This window comes from Phasianus colchicus, chromosome 2 (assembly GCF_987193195.1).
Source record: "Phasianus colchicus chromosome 2, bPhaCol1.hap1.1, whole genome shotgun sequence".
Taxonomy (NCBI): Eukaryota; Metazoa; Chordata; class Aves; order Galliformes; family Phasianidae; genus Phasianus; species Phasianus colchicus.
Genome location: NC_143437.1, coordinates 31,308,262 through 31,335,477, shown reverse-complemented (window position 1 = coordinate 31,335,477; position 27,216 = coordinate 31,308,262). Strand labels below are relative to the sequence as shown.

Sequence of the window (27,216 nt, the reverse complement as noted above, 5' to 3'; positions counted from 1 at the left end):
TCAGATTCATTTCCCAAGGTATTTTCTGCTTTTCAGGTGAAGAATATGATCGTTATCACTGAGCAAATCAGTAATTGTAAAAAAAAAAAAAAAAAAAAAAAGACTAAAGAGTCTGAAGTCCCAATTCAGTCCTTAGTCTACTGGCCAAACTTCAACTTTAAATGAGAAAGTGTACTAACTAAGGGCGGGTATTTGTTTTACTTCAACAGGCTTTATTCTGACTTCCTATAATCTTTACCATGTCCTTGAACAATAAGAGTTACGTATTTTATCCAAAACCAACATCTTAGCTCAGCTTACTGTAAAATACAAGAGAATATTAAACTTTTGTTCTTATTCTAGTTGTAGCCTTGAGATACGAGGTTTTAAAAAATGCTTTTAATGGGCGTCTTTTATACACTCTATTTTTAAATGTATGAAGGTTAATTTTAATCATGACAGACTTCCTCTCGTACTATTTTAAAATGTAATTTTAAAATATCATTCTCAAGGATTTGTGTTTTGATAGCTTTTTTTTTCTTCTTGGTTTGTAGTGACTGAAGCAGAAGCTTTGTTTGCAGGTGATGAAGGCTGGCACTTAGCAGTTCAGTTCAATCTTGAGTGTGCCTATACATTTTTATATTACTATGAGTACAAAAAAGCTAAACAGTGTTTCAGTACGGCCAAAGACATTGCAAAACTGAAGATCAATTTAACAGGTAAGTGTGCATGCACAGTCTATCAAAGAGGTTGGACCAACGTAACTTACAGTTGATTTTTTTAAAATATGTCTGGAAAAAAAAGCAATATGTTTTGAGAATTCTTGACTTCTAAGCAGGTAGGACTTGCTTGTTTTCTAAGAGTTAGCATTGCTTTGAAAAAGGAAGAAAAATATACTGTTGAGTTACAGTGTCATCCTTAACATGAGGGTCTGACCCTGTAGTATTATGATCCTTGTTGCATTTCATTAATCAATCAAATTCTAGGTCTAGTTGTCTCTGTTAGGGGACTCCTAAATCTGATTGGTGTGGTGATGGATACATCTTTGTGTTAGGTAGGGGTGGTTTTAAAGACCTCGGAATGATGATATGATGCATTCTTTCAGCTTTCGTGCCACTAGTCTAGACCTCCATGTAAGTAACTTTTAAAAGTTTCTTTCAGGACTGTTGTTATAGCAGGAAATAAGTAGAAAAACTCAAATTACTCACAAACAGACGTATCACAATATCACTATAGAGACCATATAATCATCCTTTCAGAATCACTTCTTGAGTCAGGAAGATCAGATTGCTGCACTTGTAACTTTATTTAAAATTACATATATAGGTAAGAGATGATTTGTTCTACCTGGTTCTGTGAAGTAAACAAAAAGTCGCAAAGCTCACTATTTTTCAGTGTGAGGGCCTTTGAGCATTCATGGGAAGAAATGGAAAAGCCTTTTTGTACCCATTTCTTTTTCTATAGACTTGTTAATAGGAGCAACTGAAACTTGCAGCCTCTGAACCACAAATATACCACAAAGCTTACTGTTCCTTTAAACTTAGATTGGAGCTGTTCCTACCCCCATGTAGATCTTTTGTCAATTTAATACTTCAATTAAAATAATATAATTGTTGTAGAACTCCATGCTCATTTATTCTAAGACTTTAAAGGTTAACTTTAAAAATCTGTGGTGAAAATCTTGTGACATCATGTTTTTGTGTAACTGTGATTGAGTTGATTATATGTGGTGGTATCTGTCTAAAACATAGGAGTAATTTCCATATCCTTGTTCAAATGAATTCTATTTCAGTTGATCCTATTCTTTCCGCTGTGAAACATGTACTGCATGTGTGATAAGTACTACAAGATTTATATTGTAAAGCGTTCCTTGAAAAAGGAAAAAAAAAAAGCCACATTTTCCTTGATTTTTATTAAAAACATCAGTGCCTTTCATGATATTCAAACTATAAAAATTTAATTAACTAAGAACAGGTAAAATCAAAGTGCCAGATGGCTATTCACTGATATTCCTCAACTTGCAGTTATATATTCCTTAAATGAGATAATTAGTTTTTTTGATGAGTAATCTCCCTAAATCTAACCTAGGAAAAAAAGCTGTTGTTTAAGAGTTGGGGGGTAGGGGACATGACAAGTCTGGATGCTTTGGAATTGTTTTTATTTTTGATGACTGTTCCAAGAATTTCTCTGTGGGACTTGTGTAGATTGCAATGATAAAGTCTCTTGGAAAAATATTGTTGTGAAACTCCTAAAAGTTCTATGGTTTATCTCCATAAATCTATTAGACTTATTATGAAGGATGTCTAACCTGAGGGCAAATGAAATGAACTGAACATTTGGGAATTGCTGGCATTCTAGACAAATTAATTTGACACGGACGTTTTGGCTAAGCGCATGGAATATGGCATCATCAAAAAAGATTTTGCTTTAATGTAAAAATTCAACCTATAGTAAAAATATTTTTAAGAGTTTTGGAAGGAATTTCCTTTTTAGGAAAAGATTTTTGAGTATTTTATTCTTTAATGGCTGTAATCCTTACTGGCTGAATATTTACAGCATGGAAACTTATGCTGTTCTTAAAAAATTCAGTATCAGTATTTTTCTACTGTTATTTTAAAAACGTGTGAATCATACTTGTTTTGGCCTGTATAGTTTTTTAGTTCCATTAATCCAGGTCTGTCCTATATTCATCATTTATTAAAAAGCATCTTTCTGTCCCTCACAATGAGTCACTATCATCCATAACTCCATGAAACAGTCCCTACTAGAAGAAGGCTGTGGTCCTTCTCACATATAATCTTACTGTGCAGAGGAAGACTGGTAATCCAAAATAAATTGAAGATCGTCTGATATGAAAAATTGATAGTGCCACAGCCTGAAATCCACATATTATTTTCATGCCCTGTAATAAATCTGTGGGAATTTCTAATATGAGACAGTAAAATCTGATATTTGGATTCCCTCTATTTTGTGATTCTTTCTGGTAGTATAAAGCAAGCACTTTTTTTCCTCAACATAAATATATGTGATATTTGTTTTAATCTGGAAAACAGATAAGTGTTTTCCCTGTAATAATAAAGAATTCTTTGCTTGGGAAAAAAAAAAAGCACAGAGGGGTAGCTGTCTCAAAAACGTTAAAAAATCACTTCTAGGTGGTGATAAGTAAGCATAACAGTAACATGGCTAGCTTTGTGAGTGTTTTATTCAGTGGCTTAAACAGTAAGGCATGATAGGAAGTGAATTACAGCGTAAAGGCTTACAAACATTATTAAAATTGTGAATTGAGTGCTACTGTGTAAAAATAATATGAATTGCTGGCTAGTCTCTCTCTTTCCATCTGGTCCCCCCACAATGTGATTAGAAGGCGATATTTTTAGGACCTTTTTCATTACTTCCTGAACTCTTAACACAGGGCTTTCCATTAAAAGGAGTGTTTGGCAGAAAAGGAGTAATCTGTTTAATTACTAATTTCCCTGATGTTCTCTTTCCACCTCAAGTAAGAAAAAGGGATGCCTGCTATTATAGTGTTTGTGCCAGATGATTCTCACAGATGATGGCCTCATCCCCTGGTCTTTATCCACTAAACAGATGAACATTCAATTGTCTTTTAATACTCTGCAAATTCTCAAAACTATAACGAAACTTAAAACTTGAATTTAATCTCAGTTGGCTCTATAAAAAGAGCAGTGGGACAGTGTTCACTTCTTTTCTTATGTTTTACATTACCTGAGTAGTGTATAAAAGTCAACAGGCAAATTCCAGTTTTTGTAGGTTTTAGCTCTGTAGGATTTTGTTATTTTAAGTTCTGAATTCTCTGATGGCAGCTTGGAAACAGGTTTCTAATGGAAGAGCAGCTATGTTTTTTCTTTCAACCTGGTATAAATGTCAGTTGCCATAATAAAAGCTAGTAAAAATTGTCTCACTGAGACAAGAACTGAAGAAACAATCAACATTAAGATGACTTTCACGCAGTGCTATTGAAATATTTTACAGCCATAGGTCATCATTTTAAATATAATTGAAAAAATGTCATGTGAACTACCTTTATATCTCTAAATGGTATGTGATCTACACTAATAACATCAGCTAAGGTATTTTCCTAAAAAAAAAAAAAAAATTAATAAAAAAATAAATAAAAATAAAATTAAAAATTGTGGGCTATCCTAGAACAGCCTGCGTTGGAAGGGATCTCCAGTGATTGTCAAGTTCAACTCCTGGCTCCACACAGGACCACCCAAAATTCAAACCCATTGTCTGAGAGTGTTGTCAGAATGCTTCTTGAACTCCAGCAGTTTGGGGCCGTGACCACTGCTGTGGGCAGCCTGGTCCAGGGCCCAACCATCCTCTGGTGAAGAACCTTTTCCTAACATCCAACATGACCCTCCTGTGATGCAGCTCCATGCTGTTCCCCCAGATCCTGTCACTGTCACCAGAAAGCAGAGATCAGTGTTTCCCCTTCTGCTCCTTTTGTGGGGAAGCTATAGGCCACTGTGGTGCCTTCCCTCTGTCTTGTCTTCTCTAGGATGATCAAGCCAAGTGACTTCACCCATTCTTCATGTGGTTGGTTATTGCCTAGCCCTTTTGTCAAGGTCTCTCTACACTTCAGGGAGTCAATAGTTCTTCACAAATTATTGTCATCTGCAAATGTTCTCAGTATACCTTATGCCTCTTCTAAGGCTGTTCTTAGTGAAATCTTTATGTGGACCAGGTTAAAAAAGAAACTTTCTTAAATGGTCTTCATACGCGTGTCTGTATTTCCTTTTGGCAGTCGATTCATCTGTACCAACATCGTTACAAGACTGGGGCTCCTGTGTGTCCTTTTTGAACAGTTTCTTATGCTTTTAACAGTAGGGCAACAAGGGAAGAAGTACCTGTGGGGGACATTTTGCAATTGATACACACGGATGCATTCAAGGCCAGGCTGGATGTGGCTCTGGGCAGCCTGGTCTGGGGCTTGGCAACCTTGCACATAGCAGGGGGTTGAAACGAGATGATCTTTGACGTCTGTTTCAACCCTGGTCCTCCTATGTTTCTGTGATAAGTCTACCCAATTTGTCCATGAAAATGTAATAGAGAACTGGCTCTAAAACAGAGCCCTGTGGAATCCCGCTAGTGACTGGCCACCAGTGTGATGTAACCTTGTTTATTAGAACCCTTTGAACCTGGCCCATCAGCCAGCTGTTCATCCACTGCATTGTGTTATTGCCTAGCTGTATACTGGATGTTTAATCCAGAAAGATATTATGTGAAACAGCACCAAAAGCTTTGCTGAAATCCAGGAAGATTATATAAAGTTGATCAACTAGGTGGCAACCTTGACACAAAAGGAATATAAGTTTGTTAAGCAAAACTTTCCCTTTTGTGAATTCATTAGCTGTCACTGATGACTGCACTGTCTTTAGTGCTAAAACTAAGAGTTTTTGATAACTCCCAGAATAATTTTATCCATAAATTTGCTGGGCACTATTTAGTGCATTAAATGTAGATGAAAAGGATAGAAAAGAGCATGGAAAAGATGCAAAACTGAACAAAAAATCAAAATTTGATTCCTTCCCTGCTTTTCTTCTATCCATCATATTTGGTTCAAGTGTCTAAGTGTTGTCCTTAAATGTTGATATAGATCTAGAAACAAAATTAATGGGCTTTGGAAAAAAGAGTTTGTGGTCTTTTTTTTTTTTTTTTACAAAGGTTCTACAAATTCACAGAGGCAGTCATACTCTATTAAAATGTTTCCATTTGGAAATGTTGTCCTTTTGTAAGATGATACAATATTTTTGTTTTCCTGAATGTTTCTGTGTTTTCAGCAATGTTTATCAGGCAAATTGAGCAATTATTTGCAGTTTATTGCTAGTATTTTAGAGTAGGAAACTGTTGAATTTGGATGACTATGGGTTTTCAAGAGTTAGCATGGTTAGGTGGGTTGTGTGGACTTTACCTAAAACTGGATTTGCAGGACACATCTAGATGTATTAATATATTTGTAATGCCTGTTTTTTTAATACATTCTAGCTAGTAGTGAGGACACATGATTTATTGCGAACAAATCATGCAGAGTTAAAACACTGGTAAATATTACAGGTTCACAATATGTTTCTTTTTGGGGGATACAATGGGATTACTGGTTTTTTTTAGTGGTCACTAGTATGAACCTGTATTAATTTTCTGTAGGTGCTTTGGGAAAGAGAACACGATTTCAGGAAAAATATGTAGCACAGCTTATACTGGATGTCCAGAGATCAGAGGAATGCATCCCTCCTCATAGTGAGCTAACCCCAGCACCTACTCCTCTAGAAAACTTAACTATGGTATGTATTTGAGAATTATTATTTTTCTTATTTCTTAAAATGCATTCAGAATTTTTAACTTATTTTAATGAAAATGTTTTTAAGCTTTTCTTGGGTGTTTCTTGTGAGGAAAGTGTATGGTGCCTAGAAGGAATGTACGATTTCTGGAAGTTTTGGGGAAAAGATGAGAGTGAGTGTCTATATTCTTCAAGCTGCAGAGTCTTTATAAAGAGTCTTTATAATGTCACAGACTTCTGTGATTGTTAAGCAAAAGAATTTAACAATATCTCTATTTCTAAATCGAAAACATGAAGTTCAAAATAAAGATAGGTTAAATAAGTGTATCTACTCTTTCTGAAAAGTAGAAATGCAGCACTACACATTACTTGAGTGCTTTTGGCTGCAGGAAGGGAGTTGAGTTTTGTGCAAATCTGAGAAACTATCAAGAAATTTTGTCTTAAGGCACTTAAGCTGCCTATTAAGAAGTTAAATGTTCCATTCCACAGTTTACTTCTTAAAAATTTTCAAGCCTTTTATTTGTGTATTTACATGGTATGCTAGAAATCCTACAAAATAGTATTAGTAGAACCATGAGTTGCTTTGAAGAAAACCTAAGGTATTTCAAGTCCACGCATTTTATTAACGTTAATGTTGCCATGTCAGAGCTATGAGATCAGGCTTGACTTTCCAGTTTATATGTGCCTTGAATTACTAATTTAAGGTTTTGTTTTTACATTTTCTGCCATGTATTTACTGATAACTCAGTATCAGGATGTTACTTCATCTAATCTGTCAGTATTTTATAACAGTGAGCTCTACCCTTTCTTTTGTCTGACTGCAAATTAGTCAGCTCTGGATATACCTTGAAGTCCTGTTAGGCAAAATTGGAGTTAATGCTATTTTCAGTTTGCCAACAGCTACTGACAATAACATTGCTTCAGTTTTAGCCTAGTTGTTCAATGTACCTTGTAGACATCTTTTGAAATGTTTACAGAAGGTGTATAGAATGCTGAAAAGTTATTGGAGAGGAATTGTCTTTCCCTTTTCACTAATCTTATTTTACATGTACTATTTTCAGATAAAAAAAATATTGTATTTTTCTACAAAATAGGAGTCGCCCTGGATTGGTGGAGAATTTCCTGATAGAATTGTCTCTGTCAGTTTGTATAAGGGCCAAGTTGAGGCTACTCACACCTTCTGATTTTCATCTCCTATCTTGGAGTTCTTAGTTCTAAAGCTTTTCCTCTGTTAATGTTCAGGAAGATGACTGAACAGGTTATTTTGCAATTAAACTGTCAGAAATTGCACTCCAATAAAAATGCAGCTGATATAATATAAAAATGCACCTCCAATAAAAATAGTAATGTGACCATTTAGCAGACTGTTGTCTGGCCAGGAATTTCTTTCTTGCCTCTGGTGCTGAGCAGCTAAAATATCTCAGACTGCACTAGAAGGAAAACTATCTCATTGTAGAATAAATACTTGAGATGATAAATTCAAAGCTTGGCTCATAGATCAGCTTTAAGATCTGGAAGTGCACATTCAGTTAAACTGACAGTGTGTCTGTGTAAGAAAAACCTCAGGCTTGAGGTATTGCATGAAGATACTTGATATGAGATAGTACTTAAAAAAAAAAAAATAACAAAATGCATTTGATTAGTTTTACCCTACTCAGATTTGTCATTATGTTTTTAGGATAAGATTTGATTTATTTTTTTAATCTAGGAGTAGAAATCATGTTGTTTATACAGGGAATTTAAAAGTTATGTAGACCAGAAGCTGGAAATTTTTAACTAATAGCTTTATAAATTGTATTTTCTGATACATCTGATAAAGTAATATCATTATACTAGTATAGTGTTCTGTTCTAAAATCATTTGCCCCTGGAAGTGGTAAATGCTACTGTATAGCATAGGCAAGGAGAAAGAGAAACAAATGGCAGTGTTGTTAAATATATGTTTTGATTGGGAATCTCTTATTTCCTCTTAAAAATAAAACAGTGACTTTCAGCACATTCTCTGTCAAATCACGATTTAGTTGCATCTATAAAGTGATAAAAATCCTGGTGTTGAATGCAAATAATCCACTTCAAAGCCTTCCTGTTCACTTCTAAATCTTCTGGGGACACTCATTAGCAAAAAGTAGAGGTTCTGAAGGTGCTAGTTCTGTGAGTTGTTTGTTTGTTTCTTTTTTTGTCTGTGTTTCCTGCATTTTTAACAGTCTTTTAAAAACAAAAAGAAAGGAGAAACTGTTCCCTGTGTAAGGAATTCAGTACTACCACAGTAGGCATGTTTTACTTGGTTACGGTTTGCTGAGACTTAAGAATAAATCCTTAAATCCTAGATTGCAGTCTGTGAATGCTAGCCTAAAAACCTGTGTGTTAAGAAATTCTTTAATGTCACATAGACAATACTGATTATGTATAATAGAGAAGGTGATTATAAATAATACTGTGTGCAACCATTTGAAATGTGAATTCTCCTTCAGCTGTTATTTAAGAAGAAAATTCAGGTAACCTTAAAGTGTCCCTGAATGCTGTAACTCACTGGCCTTTTACATAGCAATGAACATACTTGTAGCAAAAATGGTTTGTATTATGCTTTCTTCCATTGTCTCAGTAAGAGGAATAATGATGATAGGGTAGGATTCAAGATGATTACAAATTTCCTTCCATTTAAGTCATTTTCTAATGTTTGTGTTAGCTTTTTTTTAAAAAAAAAAAACTTTTTTCAAATTTTGAAGGCATGCATGCATTTATTTGAAAGTACTTTTTATCGTATTTTACAACTGTTTTTAGTTTTAAAAGTATTTTTCTCTTTCAACAGAATTGTGATTTAAATGATGATACAGTGCTTAATGAGATAAAATTAGCGGATGCTGATCAGTACCAGGTACCTGATTTGTGTGCGGAAGAGCTTGCTGTAATCCTTGGAATTTGGTAAGTTCATTCTTTAATTACATTTTAAAAATAAATAAATACACCTCCCAGCCTCCCTTCCCATGAATCTTTGTGGTAAGGAAATAACAAAGTGGGAAGCTGATGAGATTTTTTTTTTTTTCCTTTCTTTGTACAGTGTGTCCAAAAAGCTTAAAAAATGAAAAATAAAAACACATTTTCAGTTTCTTCAGAGTAAATGTTAATGTCCGGAACAGATTTTCAGCAGTGTTCCATTAACGACTAAATTATTCTTTTATCCTGGAGAAACTCTCTTTTCCTTTATGCCTGAACTTGATCATCTTTCAAATATTGTGATGACATTGCTTAAGTTTTGAGGTTATCTTTCAGAGTCTGTAATGCTTGCTGTGAAAATCATCTGTATCTTTCAAGAAAACTCTGCCTCCTCTGTTCAGTACAGTGGGAGTACATGTACAGATTCAGAATGTCTACTGCCAGTTACTTTGCTGTGATACAAAGTTCCTCTGGTTTTGCACATGCATTTTCTTTTCCTGATTTTAAGGAGTTCTGTGTTGTGTGGTTTTAGAAGTGGCACAGAAGAGTAAAAGCAGTTTGAGCTTTGAAAATAGGAAGCTAGCTGTCAATGAATGCCCTGGTTTTCTTACAGAAAAACAAGTGTCTACTAAGTTGAAGAAAGATTTTATCATACTTTTTTCTGTGTGATTGTTTCAAAAGTATTTGTGTGGCAAACTAAAAATAGTCACTTTGTTACAGTATTCATCATTCTTATCACTAAAAGCAATCTAATCTAATCTGTAACTTGCAAAACAATAGAATCTGCAGTACTGCTGAAATACCTTGTCAAGCCCAAAAGAGGGCTGGAAGTAGAACAGTGAGAGAATTCAAGCTCCCAAGTCTCAGACAGACCTGCTTTCTCTATGCACATAGATGTTTTAAGATACATCTTTGTTATATATTGTGACAGCAATAACAGGTGAGCCAAAGGACAGCGAGGAAATTCAGTGCTTCAGCTAGCAACCCAGAAATTGATGACTTTTCCTTTGTAGTGTGTTCTTGTTCTGTAGCTCAAGTTATAATCTTGATGCCTTCCAACCCCATCCAATTTTTCCCACTTATCAGAGTTTCCAGCTATTTCTCCCCTTCGTGTTTCATAAAGTGCGGTGAAAATTATTAGAGGAGAGGAAGTTGTTTTCTTTTTTATACCCATTTTCTCATACCAGCTTTATGAAGGCCAAGATGTTTGCTTGGCTAGATTCAAGTGAAATATGAAGTTTTACATCTCTGGTTTCAGCTATGCCCTTTAACCATTCAGCCCACTCACAGCAAAAAAATCATGAGTATGTATTGTGACTTCGTATTTTCTTTATTTTCATTTTCTTTATTTCCAGAGACTTAAGCTTTCTTTCTATTCAAGGCCACATCTAGATCCAATTTGGAGAGGAAAGGAGAGGAGTAAAGAGTGGGATGATGAATAATCTGCTTCATGAGAAACATTTTCATGTCTCGTTCATTTTCTAACAGACTATTGTCTTATATTAAGTCTGTAGTATCTCACCTTCCCAATTTTATCCATTATGCTGCTATTGTAAATCTGACTAATCGGATTAAATAATTGGATGTAAGGTCCAAACTGCTGGCAGTCTAGCTTTTACTGATTTGCTGAGCAAATACTTTTCTTGCTGTGGAGTAGAACTTACTCCAAGATTCTTCTTTATCTGCCTAAAGAGTGTTCATTTATTATTGTCATAAATGCTTAAATCATAGCTGCATTTCCACTCTGTATATGGATTCAAATAAAAAAAAATATAGCTTTAGATTTGATTTGGTATGGAAAATCATTAGAACAATTTCATTTTTTATCTTTCAAGGTTGCTTTATTGTACTTGTGTGTCTTAAAGAATTGAACATGGATATGGCAGAAATGGAAATTAAAACCATTTTATAATGGCTTTGAGCTGGAAGATGTCCATCTTTACGCTTCAAAGAACTGTGACAAAAATCTGTTCTAGAATAATGAAACCTTTCTGTCTGAATCAGTGTATTTTTAGGATATATGAAAATTCTGCATTATTTTCCTGTTTCCATGAAAAAAAAAATCTCAAAGAGAGAAAAAGTAATATATGGCAGATTACTTTCCTAGCAGCGTTGTCTAACACTTTAAAAAAAATAAAATTAAAAAAAAATTGATAACACACCTGTTTTATGTGGGAAAAAGGGGAAAGCTTCATTGATGTAGTAGCTAATATACATGGAAGTGACAAGGCTCAGCCAAATCTTTGCTTGTTGTTCTAAGCCCTTACTCATCACTATTCTACCAAAAGCACAGTTGGTATTTCCTTGTGGCTGCAATCATACATCTAGTACCAGATGTTGGGAAACATCACCATAAGGTGCATGAAGAAGGTGTGGAATGTCTGGCATGGGAGGTCTTTAAGAAAGAGTCAGTGGACAAACATTTACCTGAATGTGACTTAGAGGATCTCTTCATGCTTACTTTCACTGTATAAATTATCTTTCAACTACTCCACTAATGTTCTTCCTTACAGATGTGTAGGAAAGTTGTGGGTATCTTTCTCAAAAAATTATCATCAGTAATGCTTGTACTCTCTTATTTACTATTCCACACAATGTGCTTTATTAGGTGCTTGTGTTGTTATAGGATAGAACTATTTGATCAATTGATCAGAGGTTTATTGTCGTTACTAAGAAGAAGAAAATAAATTTTAATGAAATTATCAACTCTAAAGGACTGCAGTTAGATAATGACAATTTGAGCTTGAGCAGCTCATTCTTTTGGCTCATGTTGGATTGAATAATTATCAGCTAAACCTGGTATTCTTCTAGATTCTCTATGTTAGTTTATATAACACTTTTAAATGTTAGTGTTTTAATCACCAAAATGAAAGAGCAGCTCCCATACACCCCTTGGATTCTGTAGTAGCTAATAAAATAAAAAGAAAAACCTTTGAAAATGGAGCATACGTTTCAGTTTACTTTAGAATTTTGTGTTGTCTCCCCTTTCAAGTTTAGGGGAAGTTCAGTAACAAAACATGAAGAAAAGAACTACTGAATGATAGGTTTAATGAGTTGCAATGGATGAAGAGAAGAAGGATCTTGTCTTCTAACAGAAATAGGAAATTGAATCTCCAAAGTGCGTCTGTCATACTTTTGCAGTCTCTCAGCATTTATTTGGCTGAAGTCCTATGAACAAATGGCCATTTACTTCGTCAGAAGGAAATGTATTTCAGTCAAATAGCTTAATTTCCTGAATGCCTCATCTGCAGTCATTCCTGGGTTGCTCTAGTTGGATGTATACTAGTGGTACCTAAAGAATAGCAGTTTCAGAAATGCTGAAGCAGCACTCTCATAAGAACTTTTTTTTCCTTAGTCCTCCATTTAATGGAGGTGGAATGTGCAAGAGAGCTTATGCCATCAGGAAGCAGTTTTGGCTCTCTGCTACACATGATTAATTTTCTTCTGGGTATGTAAAGGTAAAGATATGAGTTCTTGAATGATGTCGATTGTTTTCCTATCTTGAGTGCTTCACTTCATTCTCTTAGAATTACTTCTTACTGCTTTATCATACATTTTATTTAGAGGAATAAATAAAACACATTTGGCAGTCTAGTCTTTTCTCACTTTATATATAGTCTTGCTAAATATACTTAAGTGTAAAGACTGGGTAAACTCGTACGTAGCCATTATATGGGTTTGGTGATTATGTATACTCTGTAGTATGATTTAGGATGTATCTTCACTTTATATCTTTTGTTTTCACAAGGAACTTGAATTGTAACCTTGCTGCTTCTCTTTCTGCTGCTTGCAGATATCTTGTAGCATTTTTGTAGGTGTTGATGGGCTGTTGTCAAAGGAGACAGTACACCCATATAGAGTTGTAAACCAAATTTCTTTATTATCAATACAGTAACGTCCAAGTGGGAAGAAAAAGTTCCAATTCTCATCTCTGTATTCTTCTGGGTTCCCTTTGCTGTACAAAAACTAGCTGAGAGGTGTACTCCAGTGGTTATATTCCTTGAATGACCAGAGAGTATATGTTTGAGACTATCCTTCATCACTTTTTGAGCATTAGCGTGTTTTTGCTTTGCAGAACCTGTGTTCAGTTAGCCATAGAATTTTAACTGAAAACAGATCTCTGTAAAAAAAAAAAAAAAAAATAGGGAATGGATTTAGAACTGTTCGGCATACATAAAATTTAATCCTGTAAACGTGAATGCAATAAGACATTTCAGGTTAGTACGGCCTGGGAAAGGCACCATTAAGTATCTTGTCCTGTGAAATGATTCAATTCAACTGTGACTGCTCTGAAGTCTTGGCCACCCTCTGTATGTGTGCAGCACTGTAGGGGAAATGCTAACTCATGGCTAGAACCAGTGATTGAACACCTGCTGGGAAGGCAGGACAAACTGGGGGGGCTCAGGTGCATGCAGTGCACCTGAATGGCCACAAGGAGTAGAGCCAGGATCCTCCCCTTCCCAGACCTCATTTAAAGGTTGGCAGTCGAAGTGGGGGTATCTTGCTGGAGATCACTGCCTACCTGAGGCCTTCCAGGAGTGAGCAGCTTGTTTCCTTTGTTTTTGTGTCCGTGGCAAATGCATTTGGCTTATCCTCACTTCCTGCTGCCTAGGACTTTGCCACCCTGCTAGTATTACTGTGTTTTCCATCATGTTAAGTGTTACAACTATGTACTACCATTTGTATTTGTAACTCTTTTCTAGAACATCCTTTAGATTTCTGCAAGTTTGAGAGATGTATTCTACGTAGCTTTGTGCTAAAGAATAAATCAGCATTATTTTATGTTCTTTTTCTTTTTTTTTTTTTTTTTTTTACAGTATAGACTTCCAAAAGAACAATCCAATACACAAATTAAATGAAGAGGAACTTTTGGCTTTTACTTCAGTAAGTAACTTATCTGAAGCTTTCTACTAAACATGTTTTCACTTAGCTATTAAGTTATGTACCAAGCAGTAATTTGACCATCACATTAATTGTGAACCTGTGAAGCAAATTTGTTTTAATATTCATTGTTTCAATATGTTTTTTTCTTATTTCAAGAATATAAAGAGAGAGAATCTAAAGTTCCCCTCCATTTTGAGTCATCCTAAAGTAGGGCAAGACTGACATCTCAAAACTTCATCTCTTCCTTTAACAGTGTTTTGTAAGGGGAGTTCAAAAGAAGCTGCGAATTTCTTCTGCCAGATTTATTCAGTTTAAGAATCAAATGCTCCACACAAGCATGTTTCTTCCTAGGTCAACGGCTAATTTACCTGTTGCTGCAGAACAGTTCTGTAACTTCCAAAGAAGACTTGAGATTTCTAGCTCCCTATTTTGAAAATGTATTTTTTGGGTCTAGACAAAATACAATATGCCTCCTTGTCTTCTGTTTTTTTTTCAACAGCAATTTATTTGAGGGACAGAGGGGAAAAGGCTAGTAATTTTATTACTGTTTATTGCTTTCTTTGTGGTTAGACTTAAGCTTTTATACAATTTATGGTGTTTGTTCTCCTATCCAGATTTTGCAGACTTACACTTTGTTTCACAGTAGTGCCATCTGAAAGAATAAGTTCTTGTTAGAGTTGGCAAATAGGATCTCAACAAAAATCCCATAGATTTCAATTGAGTTCGAATTTTATGACTAGAAATTGTAATTATATAAAAGAATTAAAGACACTAAAATAAGTTTAACTATATTAATGTCTTTATGGTCCTAAAAATAAGTTTTAAAAAAATCCTTATGTTTTTATTAGGTTGATTTTTAAATTAATGCTTGTTTAGGGGTACACATACTAATACAGAACATGTAAGATCAGAATGAGGAAACAAAGTGGATGACTGTAAAAGAGTTTGGTTTCTATTATTTCTCTTATTTGCTATGATAATTATCCTTTCTGATCATATCCTAATACTTTCTGATATGTTTTGTTTTTAAACCATTTTGTTTTAGTTTTAGAAAAATGAAAATAGCTGGAAAAAATTAGATAAGGAAATACAAAAAAAAGACTGGGATTGAAGAAAACTGATTAACCTATTATTGCAAATTTTTGAAAAAATTGTGAAACAGGATTTTATTTTACAAAAATAAGGTTATAGAGATGCGTACATTTTCCTAATGTGTATATAATTTTGTTGCAACAGTCCTTGCTGATTTTTCTTTTATTAATATATGGTTTTAATTGAGGCTCAGTCATCTGTGAAAACTGAGAATTTTACTTCTGACTTTTTATTTCCTCCCAAACTGTCTAGAGTTTTTATATATTCTCTGCTTCATTTTTCCCACTACCTAACTGCCTAACTCTTGAATAGAAAAGTGGCCAAGAAACACTTAGATACTAAATTAACTTCTCCACATAATCTATCTTTCTAATAGTAAATGGAGTGATATTGTGATAACAGAATATATTTAATGAGATTGCTCCTGTTCTCCTAATGTACATTCCAAAATAATGAGATTCAGAGGGAGTTTTATTTGTTTTAACACTTGAGTATTCAAACGTTTAAAACACTTCTCAGGTTTTACAGCAGAGGAGAAAAGTCGGGGTAGCACATATACTAGGCAAGTTAATCAGTTTTTTTCGGATCTTTTATCTGACACTGAGACATCATATTACCTGACATCTGATATACAAGAGATTTGTTGGGTACATTATCCATAATACAAAAATTAAACTGCATTTTTCTGCCATCTAGTGGCTGATTACTCAAAAATCACAAGAGCTGATGAATTAATTCCTTTAGTAATTACTGCAGTCAGGAGAGATCTACAGAGATACACAGGTGAGAAGTATTTATAGGTCTCACTATCAATTTGTGCTCTAATCAGCAAACAACAACAACAACAAAAGCAAAAGCAAAGGATCTGTAAAAAAAAAAAAATAAACAAGAATGTAGATCTCTAATAGCACAGAATTCAGTGTAGAGCAATGACTTAAAAATGTAGTTAGTAACCTAAAAAAAATTTAGAGTCAATAATGAACTTCAGTGTCAGAATAACATTCTTTTAAATTTGTGCTTAAAGTGTGCTCATTATCTAGCTGTAGTGACACAATTCAATCTTAAGTTTTCTCTTGATATGGTCTGTGCTACTAAATACAATTAGGATCTGTGAATTCTAACACTGTTACACGAAATCTTTCCTGTAAACTGAAATCAGGAATGACCTTATGTAAGTTCTTTTTGATAGTGGCATGGTATATGAATGGTATATGAATGTTAACACAAGCTTGGTTTTTATGGTGTCTGCTAGCCGAATAAGCAAGTGCCACTGAAATGTTATTTAAGGTATTTTTCAAGTTTTTGTGTTACCTAAGGAAACAGGCAAAATCTATCAGTGCTGCCCACAGTAACTTCTTTAGCATCATTTAAGCTGCTGTGTGTGTGCGTGTGTGAGCAGGCATCTTCTCAGCCTACATGTGGATTCCTAAATCTGCAGGCTGGTTAGATGGTTGTCATGCATTCATCTGATAACTGCTGAAATTTATCTGTCCTGAAGAAAGGAAGTCATTTCAAGATAACTTAGGACTCTTGATAAATGTTAAGGCACTTACAACAGATCAGTGGATCATCAGGAAATTGTGTTCCTTTGGCTATTGCAAAACAAATGCATGTGATCTGCAGAATTTAATTTTCAGGTAGTATGAGGGGGAAAGTATAATAAAAGTGAATTCTAGCAGACTGTATAGTCCTACCTCATATTAAGTGTAGTTTAGCAAGCAGGCATTCTGAACTCCCTTTTATATCAGCATCAGTTGAAAATGACTAGATCCTTAAAGATATATATGTATTTTAAACTACATAAAGACCTAAAAATAATGCTGTTGAGAGCTGCTTGGTGACTGCAGTCAAATGCAAAAGGATGACATTGATGCAGTTTGTTTATTGATGTCACTTGGGAACTTTGTCCTAAAGTACTGACTTCTGTAACGAAGAATTATTATTGCTAACTTTTACAGTGAGGTGTGGGGGTATGTCAAATCCTGTTTACTTCTATCTGTAAACTCTTTTGCTGGGATAGCTCCTTTCAGTTAAGTAATTTGAACTTCCGTGCTTGAGGTGTTCTAGTCAAATCTGTTCACCAGTCATCAGCTTAATATTTTAGCTTTAAGCCATTAAGATATATCTGGATTAGTTAAATTTGGGTTTGTTTCCTGCTTAAATTGTTAATTTGATATCTTTACAAGAGAAGAAATTGAGCTCTCATGTACATAACAATAAACACAATTAAATGTTTGATTTTAAAGAGAATTGCTATTTTCATACTCAAGGATTTAGGAAAATATTCATAATGATTTTAATGAATTAAGGTAATGCATTTGAATTTCAAAGAAAGCAAAAAATTTAGAGATCAAATACCATACAAAAACTCAGAGACACAGTTTTGCATATGATTCTTGGCAAAATTTCTGTTTAGCTTACTGAATGTTGTGTTGAAAAGCCATTGTCGAGAAAAGGAAAAGAAAAACACCATCTCAGTTCTGAAATCCAGTGCTTCTCTGTCTGTTAGATTTACTGGTGTTGTACTTAATGGTGACCTTTTTCTTTTTTTTTTTTTTCCCCCCCCGGGAACCTTCTGGGTAGGAAATGTGAAGTATATGATGCTAGTAATCAAAGAAATAATAAAAAACCCTATGTTTTCACATGTAGGTTTTCTAGCTTAGTTTACTCCTAGAACTCTGGGAATTCTGGGAAGGAATAACTACTAGGTGGTGTTGCATTTTTTTTTTTCCCTTACAAAGGAGAAAAGTGTTTTAAAAAAGAAAAACAACAACAACAGCCCTAATGTTTAAGACTATACTCCATAATAGAAGTTCTTAAGGTTTATACCACAGCTTATAATTTACGTACAGGAGAAGCAGTTTAGTGGTTTCATCATCTGATAGAACACTTCAGCAGAACATCCATGATTAATGAGCTGCAGCTGGTCCTTAACATTACCACTGTCATCTGTCCTGGACCTTGCCTTTTCCAGAGGTGATGAGCTGTGTGGTAAATGTGAAGTGCACTTAGCCCATTGTATGGGAGTATGGCTTTTTTTCTCTTCCTAGTGTGATAAAATCAAGTGATTTGGTGTAGCAGCAGCATATTAAACTATAGTAAACAGAGGAGAAAAAGCAAGAAAAAGCTGGGAAACAGAACCTCTTGCACTGTGCTTCTCGCATCTTAGCACCATATTTGTATTCTTTATACAAGATGAGAAGGGAAAAAATGGGGATCATGGGAAACTTAATAACATAATTAAGTTTGTTATTCTCCTGAGATTTCTATCATTTATGAAGAGTAGAGTACTGGGTTTCTTTTTAATATGATGAAAACTGGTCAGAGAAAGTTCTGACAGCTCTTCTGTCTGTTTTGCAACGAGCAAGGATGTCTTTCTTAAAGAGGAGAAAAAAGTGTAATAGTTTTTATTTCCCTCAGAGAACATAAATTAACAAAAATACCTGAAAATTCTAAAATTATTCCTTTAATGCCATAAAGAATATGAATGTCTGATGAAGGACCTAGAGAATGTGGAGTAGTCTGTTAAAATGCAAGGAATACAATGTATTCCGAAGATGGGCCAGAGGGAAATGCTTAATTTCCTTTGTTTTTCCAGTTAGTTGCTGTGTTGAGCAACTAATTCCATAAGAAATACCTTTATTTTTTTTTTTAACTAGGAAATTTGAAACAGTTGGATGGATGGATTTTTTTTTTTTTTCAAAGGTAAGTATTTATTGAGTGGAAAAGAAATGGTTTCTCTAATGGTTTGTGGTACCTTTGAAAATCACAGTAAAGAATTATAGTGCACACTTGTATGTGTGTACATATATTCATTTTTTTTCTGCTTTTCACTAAGAAAGGAGTTTTGGGAGGAGAGAGGTTGGAAATGGAAATGCTTTGTTTGTGTCATCTTTTGTATTGCATTTGTGATATTAATGTGGAACTGGGGAGCAATCAAATCACAGCACATGAGATTTTTAATGTTAAGTCTTCCTATTAAAATCTCTCTAAAACTAACATGCCAATTTGGTTTCTAAAGAGAAGTTGTTTATATAGCTTAAATAAAAGCAGTGCATTTTTCTCTGCTGAGAAAATGGCTGCAGTTTTCTTTGTTTTATAACCAGCAAGAGTATTGAAAAGCTCATTAAGATTGCCATGTGTCTCTACTGCTGTAATTTTTGTGGCTTTATAAAAAGTCTCTTTCACTTATTTTCTAAGCAGTGTTGCTCATTTTGAATAGACTCTGTTGGTTACAAGTTTATTACGCTCACTGCAAAGGCTTCCTCTCCGCAAAGCCCGGGTAGTAGTGCTAGTCAGACTTCTTTAGGTTAATGAACTAAAAGCTATTGTATTCTTTTTCTTTAAGTTTTGCTTTGTTTTCTAAGCTCTCTTATTCAGAAGTCTGAATCATTTTCTAGTAATGTCACGATCCAAATGCTGTTAATTTAATGCATGTATGTTTTCAGATCCGTTGTGCATTACTGGGAAATCTGACTGAATAAAGCAAAAGAGAATTGTTCCTTTCCATGAAAGCATCATGTGCAGAGGCTCAACTCAATTTGTTGGGTGCTGACTCGCAAAGCATCTGGGGCTTTGTTTACAGTGTGCTGTGAATAGGAAAATAACCTAGTGTGTTTTTAGTTATTTTTGCTGTGTTCTGTTGGTGTGTACTTAGGTATTGCAGGGTGAAATAACTAGGTGCTGTAGTGCATGTGTTTCAGGGCAAGGGGGAAGTCTGCATTCCATCCCAAAACTGGGATTATGTAACATTCTGTTTGAAGTTGTTTTATTTTACTAAGTATCAGATTTCAACATAATTGATGCTTTCATCTCCTTCAACTTTGTTCTCCTCTGTGGTCTGCATTCTTCCCTGAATCCATGGAATCCACAGCTCTGCTTGCATCATTTCTTACGGGAGATGATTCCTGATTTATTGTGTGCATCTCTGATCAGGAAGAAATTTGGAATAGCCTTCCTTTGTAGAATAGTCTGCTCTTTTGTGCAGATAGAGCTGTAATTTGTACAGATCTATTCAAGCAGTAGATTTCAGTTGTCTCACTGAAACTGCGGTGGTTAAAAGACCATGAAAATCATGTTTAAATATTAATAGATTATTTGCTTGTCTAAGAGTTTGCAACGTTGAGCAGGCAAATTTGATGACAGTAACATTTTTTCCCACGGCAGCCTTTTTTCTCCTTCTCCTCCTTCATCTTTATCTATCAGCAGCTCACTTATTATTTCTAGCAGCTTCTGACAGCTGTTTTGATGTCTCACAGACTTCCCTTCCCTTTCTCATGTGCTTCACCAGTTGTAATTGTTAGAATTTAGTCCAAAAAAAAAAAGAAAAAGAAAAAAGGGGAAGTTTTTCACAGAGAGGGTGGTGGGGCACTGAAACAGGTTGTCTGGAGAAGTTGAGGATGCCCCATCTCTGGAGGAGTTCAAGGCAAGGTTGCATGGGGCTGGTGGCTGGCAACCCTCTCTGTTGCACAGGGATTGGAACTTAATGATCCTTGAGGTCCCTTCCAACCCAAGCTATTTTATGATTCTATGAAATTACACCCCCCATTCAAGAAAATGCTGTTTGGTGTATCATCTGAAGGGAATATGACATTCTTGTTGTTCGGTTCAGTTTATCTTCCCTTAATGACATTAATGTATTCTAGTAATCACTTCAATTCAGAGGTTATCAGTGCTGGTATTCATTTCTTTCTGAGGTGGTGTTGTATACTGTACAGACCTGCCTGCTTGGATGGAGAGAGAAGAGAGAAACCAAATAAGGAGTAATCTAAATCTTTGGTTTTTGAAATTAAACCTGGTTTTGTTCTTTTACCGTAGGAGGAAGAATTATTCTTAAAGTTTACTTAGCTTTTCCTATGTCTTGCCCTCATCTCCTCTGCCTATTTCTGGCATTGTCCCTTTGTTTGTTCCGTTCCTAACCCAACATATCAAATATTACTCTAATCTTCCTTGTTCTGGTAACATCTGAAAAATCAATGTCTGAGTTCTTGTTCACTGGTCAGTTATTACTGTATCTAAGCAACAGAGTTTAATTTACTCTGATCCTATCATGTCTGTAGTTTGAACTAGAAGTAGAGCATGTTTTGTATCAATGCCCAGACAGTCTTTGTTCTGTATTAAAATGAAATCCGAAAAAAGTAACAGATTTTTTGGTATACTAGATAATTTAGGACAAGTTTGATTTGAAAGTTATAGCCCTTAATAGCAGTCATGAAAAATATATTTTTTTCTTTCCCATCAAAAGTCTGAAGTTTGTCAATCTGGTTTTGTTTTTAATTCATTTTCATAGTTAAAATGTCACTTAAAAAAAAAAAAAAAAAAGTATGGTGAAATGTATTTTTCCATTTAACTGCTTTAGGAAAAATATAAGATGAACTTGATAAGGCATAAATCTATCCGTATCTGCTTCTGTATGAAAATGACCATAATGCTTTTTCCTTTTTGTTTTTCTTTCAATATTGTAAGATTTTAGGTAGCCAAATGACTGAAAAAGATTTTCAGGTGGCATTTTCTTGTGAGGATTCATTGAGCAATTTAAGAATTTTATGGGGGAAAAACGTTTAAGTTCTAAGTCCATTGGTCTACTTAAGAGAGGAGAATTAAAGGGGAAAGCTCATTTTTATAAATTTTAGGAAAAAGTTCCTAAACAAATTCTTACGGCTTATACTTAGAAAAATATCCATTTATGTGCTTATATTATCCACATTTGAGACCTGCATATCCCATATGGGTCTTGGGTATGGCATGTGTTTTCACGGTGTGCTGTCCTTGTAGAAGTATTCAATTAACTTGAGTACATTGTGGAAAAGCATGGTACTATCTATCTTGCATAAGGTCGAAGTTTAAGCAGTGCCAATTCTCGTATTTTTACTGTATGTCTTTTCATTTCTTTTATTTAAAGCAGAAAGTTTAAATAGGAAAAGGGAATTTTTAAGTGTGGATGACCAGACATTAAGATGTTCAATTTAATTTGTAGAACTTTTAAATCCATATGGACATATGCTATGAACACATTTATTTCTGTTTATTTAACACATGAATTCTAGTACTGATCATGTACTAAACTGCGTATTATAACTAAAGGGGAAAAGAAAAGCCTGTACTCTGCCAATATGCTTTGTATGCAAATTTATTTTACTGGGATAACTGTCGTACTGATGGTTAAATAACTAAATGGTTATTTAGAAAAATGATTTGTGACAGCACACATGCAAGAAAATTTCAGAAGCTAGTTTGCATAAAGTGCTTATTAGATTATTGCATCAGGAAATAAAAATGATGCCAATGTATTTTATGACTTGCTGATGCAGCATATACCAGAAATGGGCATCACGATTACTGTGTGAAAATTCAAACTTTTTTACTCTGTAAAATTGATATGAGTAGTAGATATGATGCTATGATATGGCGTAAATACTTCTGACATGTTTGGATTGGCTGCTTTGATCATGGCATGTGGGGCTGTTAGTTATGAAGACTGTTCCAATAAGTGCCAGTAAAATGCTTAAATGCATCACTTGTTAATGCTTCTTATCTGTGAAGTTGAGATTTGAGACCTTTTCTGAACTGAAATAAAAATCATGGAGCTGGATATCAGTATGTTTTTGATGTGTTTACGAAGACTTTACTGCCTTGCCTATATAATCCCTAAACATGTATTGCATTAGTTAAGTTGGATCTTTGGCATTTTTTTCCTGAAAGACCTCATATCTTGTCAGCTGGATTTTAAGTACCTTTGTCAGTGTATGTTGGCCAACACATTCAGTAATGACTTCTATCATAGTCTAGACAAAAGATGAGAGTGAACTTTTACAGTTAGCTAAAAATGGACTGTGAAAGATCTTTCTGCTCTCTCACTGCTAGAAGCATTGTAAAATGAGGTGCTTGATTTCAGAACTCAAACATTCAAAGCGAAACAGCACATGTATTTGCAATTTTCTCAAATTAATATTGTATTCCATTTGTATTCATTATTGGCTAAAACTGAACACTTGTTTGTTATTTTAATACATGTCAGTAGAAACTCCTTCACTTCTAGAATAAAGGAAAGAAGAATACTTAGCAAATTGCTTTTATTAATTTTAAGCTGTTCAGTAGTAGCTCATTAGTAAGACTCAGAAAGCAAATAAGATGGTTAATTGCTGAAATAAGACTGTTTCTTATCTCACAGCTTATTCTTTGAGAATTGCAGTGAATGTATTTATTTTCCTGTATCTTTCCCCTACCTAATAGTAAACATAGTTTGTTTATTGAATCTTTACAGAACTGTGAAAATGACAAGCTTAGGGGTTCTTAATGGAAAAGGGCGTGATCTACATATTGAAGAAAACATTCATAGCTTCTTTGCTCACTTGCCATAATTATTTTAATAAACTACTGTTGTTTATATGCATAATACAACTGAACAGGTACTAGACTTTGTTTGCATCTCAGTCCATTACAGCTCGTGCTTTTTACTTCTTTCAAATCTAAACTTAACCCAGACATGGTCTTTACCTTTGGTCTCTAGGTAAATATATTTAGAATATAGCAACTCTCTACATAACCTTGTCAGATTTAGGAATGTTACTGAGTGTTTTGCACACTAAGTTTTTCTTTCATGCTTCTAACAGCCTCGCTCATTTTTTCCAGCATTAATGTTTGCCAGTAGCAGCTTCCCACTTTCTTTAGCTGTTCTTTCTTCAGCAGGCCATATTCCCCTCAGTTAAGCTTTGTCAGTTCTCACTTCCCATTTGTTTATCTGACCATCACTTTTGCTCTCATCATTCCTAGTTCCTTCCCTTCTCACATTCCCCTACTTCTACTCCTTTGCTTCTTGGTTTTTTGTGCTGCTTAAGGAGTCAGTCTATTTTCAGGGTCATTTTGTCTTCAGACTCAGAAGGGAAGGTGGCTGCAACTTTGTTTTGCTTCTGGAAACCCAACTTTTGCATATAAAGTTTAATGCCAGACTGCTGATGACCTCCAGCAGCTTGATCCTACTGCACGTAATGGGAACAGTAGTTCTTTAATGAGCCAGAACACTTCTAGTGGTGAAGTCAGGAACTGGAAGGAATCAAACCCAAATATTTTTGATGGATATGGAGACTTGTTAACATTTTCTGGGAAACTGCTGAGACTGCCCTAGAACACCCACAGAAATTGTCACTTCTGGACTCCAAATATAGCAGTGTAACCCACTAAACATTGAGGCATGCCTCTTGTTTTCAACGTTATGCTTATTTGTGAACCCCAAGTATTGCAATATATAGACCTGTGAATTACAGAGACTGTTGTAGACAAAATTCCTGTGGTGGATGCTGGCATTCAAAATGGGAAAACCAGATTGGCACACTCTGTAGAATCCTGTCTGGCAGTATGTGGATTTTCCTCTGCTGTGCCTCACCGTTCCTCTATACACAGCTGTTTTCCAAACTGATTATATATATACACGTGTGTATAACATTTTATATATTGTTCTGATATAGCTTAATAGTAAAGTCAGTGTAAGACTTACTATAAATCACTGATTAAATAAGTCATTCTTACTAAGTTTTCTTGTCTGTCTTGTCGCAGGAACAAAAAAAATAATAGCTGATTTAACTAGTTAATATCATTATAGGGTGACTTCACAAATAACATTTTTGGAATGTAGAAGCTGTAAGCAACTATCAAAGTATTTCTGCTGCGCCATTGGCTAACCTGGAAGTTTTGAAATTAGGGAAACATTTAAGTTGGTTCTTTACAAGATGATAACTGTATGCCTTTTACTGAGGGATCTGAAGAACTTCTAAGGGTCCTTTGCACTGTATCATTCTTATGACTGAACTAGAGATCTATCTGAGACTTAGTGTTTTTGCTACCCCCACCTTCCCATCTGGCAAAAGATATTCAGTTAAAGTATTTTAAAGATAACTGTAGCAAATGAATATTTGTTCTGAAGTTGTCACTGCAAAAATAAAGGTAAAAGTTTGAATATGTATAGTATATTAACTAGCAGCAGTTTATAAAGCAGTACTCTTCCAGGTCTTCCACACCAAATGAACAGGCATTATGATTGACAGGCTATGGAAAGAAGAGTGGTGAGCTCATGAATATGAATAGGTGGGGATAGCACAGACAAATCCCACTACTCTGGGGAGTTGCGTAAGAAGTTTGTAGGTTCTATCAGGCCTGAGGCATTTTCTGGTGGTCCAAAGTGCTACAAACTTTGATTTTCCTCTGAACAGCTCAAAGAGGCAAATAAGGTTCCTGTTGCTTTTTTTCCTGCTTAATATGCACTCTCATCTGTATTTTGCTGAGTTAGGTAGGATTGATTTTTTTTTTTTGAAGTGATTAAAACAAAATTAAGAATACGATTAAAAATGAATAGGATTAAAAATGTTGAAAGCATTGACAAATCATGATTCTGGACTGTAGACAAAGGCGGCAATACTGGAAATATAAGAATGAAAATTTATAACTGACTCTCTCTGAGGAATACATTTCAATCAGCAGCAGATAAATTCTTAGGCTGCCTATTCCCAAAATGTTCACTGTAAGATTAGGGGTGAAGTTGGGAGTTGAGTGGAGCAAGTAGCACAGGGGAATTAAGAACCTGCTGTGCTAGTGTCCAAGAGAATACCTATTTTAGGGGTCGCATGGTTCTTTTCCCTCACTGTCAATCTGAATTGAATGTGTTAGGAAATGTTCTTCACTGACAGTGATTGTTGATCTACCACTCATTTTTTTTTTTTCAATTATTTGCTTTTTTTATTGAGATTAAACAGAATTCGAGTCCACGTAATGCATGTAATTGCATATAGTCTTGAAACTATCTGTGAAACACGTCCAGCACTTCTTAAGACAGATTCACTTTTCTATTACCTGTGCAGAGAGCAATTTTTTAATGGTTTTCTTTTTTCAAGATATTGTCAATAGAGCACGTGGTGTGTTTAGAAATTTGGCACAGACTAGGAAGATCCTGAGGCTGAGTAGATAAGGGCAATTCACTGTTTTTTAAATCGTAAGGAAACCCTTATCACTACTACCAAAGAGTTAAAGGTCTAGCCATTTCAATCCAAAAACCTGATTTATTGCTGTTGAGATTGGACCTTAGGAAATAAATGCAGTACTGTGATGTGGTGTGGAAGTCTGTACTTATGCTATTTCAGGAGTAGGTCCAAACCACAGACCTGAAAAAGACAATGCTACTACAGTCAAATCTGGCTGAAGTTATTTTCAGCGTAAGTGATAGGTTTGGCGCAATACAGCAAGTGTCAGTAAAATGGCTGGACTTCATTCTAACTGAAAATAGGAGCCACATCTTATGTGGCTTACCCTCCACTAGTCATTGCAAGCAGATTCTATTAAATAAAATAGTATCTTCTTTCTTCATGACATTTCCTTTTCTCGTTTCTTCCTTTTCTAAAATAAAATTGAGAGCCTCCAAGGAAAATTTACTTCTGAACTTGAATGTGTGTCTCAAAGCAAAAAGAACCAAAACACAAACCAAAAAACAGCTTAAGCAACAGCGTAAAAAAATATTGCCTTAAAATTTTTGGAAGAGGTTAGAATGTTGAAACCACATGATATTACAGAGCGTTAAGCTCTTGGTGACTTGATAAATATCAGCCCACTGATGCCTATTAATATAGAAGAAAATTAAAACAATTCTTGTCACCCAGGATAGATCTTGCAGTTTGGATGTGCAAATAGAATTCAGATAATACCACTGCACTGTTAATAGAAGGACCTAAAAGAGTAAAAACATTAAAACTTTTTTTTTCTAGCAGACCCCAATTTAAGTTGATTTTTCAGGTAGCTAAAATGACTTTAAAGAGTAGTTTTTGTTTCTTCCTCAAGCTCTTCTGAATGTTACTACCTGTATGCGTACGAGTTCAATGTTGGATGGTTACACAGGATTAAAGAAGCATATTATAGCTCATCGGGTGTCTCACAATTTATTTTTAATCCACACAGGCTAACGTGAGCTTGCTTTTCTGTGTGTGTTACATTTAAATTCAGACAAAACTTTGAGTCTTATAGTATTTCTATTGAAAATTCTTCACT

General features: G+C 34.8%; 1 protein-coding gene across 2 annotated transcripts in view; it reads left to right on the top strand.

Moving 5' to 3' along the window:
* The window catches only part of TTC27 (tetratricopeptide repeat domain 27), a 107,356-nt gene that overhangs the window by 19,028 nt on the left and 61,112 nt on the right, over positions 1 to 27,216 (top strand). For both annotated transcript variants that reach the window (XM_031593342.2, XM_031593350.2), the window contains exons 6-9: positions 534 to 698; positions 6,148 to 6,284; positions 9,089 to 9,201; positions 14,031 to 14,097. In XM_031593342.2, coding sequence (XP_031449202.2) covers positions 534 to 698; positions 6,148 to 6,284; positions 9,089 to 9,201; positions 14,031 to 14,097 — 482 coding nt within the window. The remainder of the gene's footprint in view (positions 1 to 533; positions 699 to 6,147; positions 6,285 to 9,088; positions 9,202 to 14,030; positions 14,098 to 27,216) is intronic.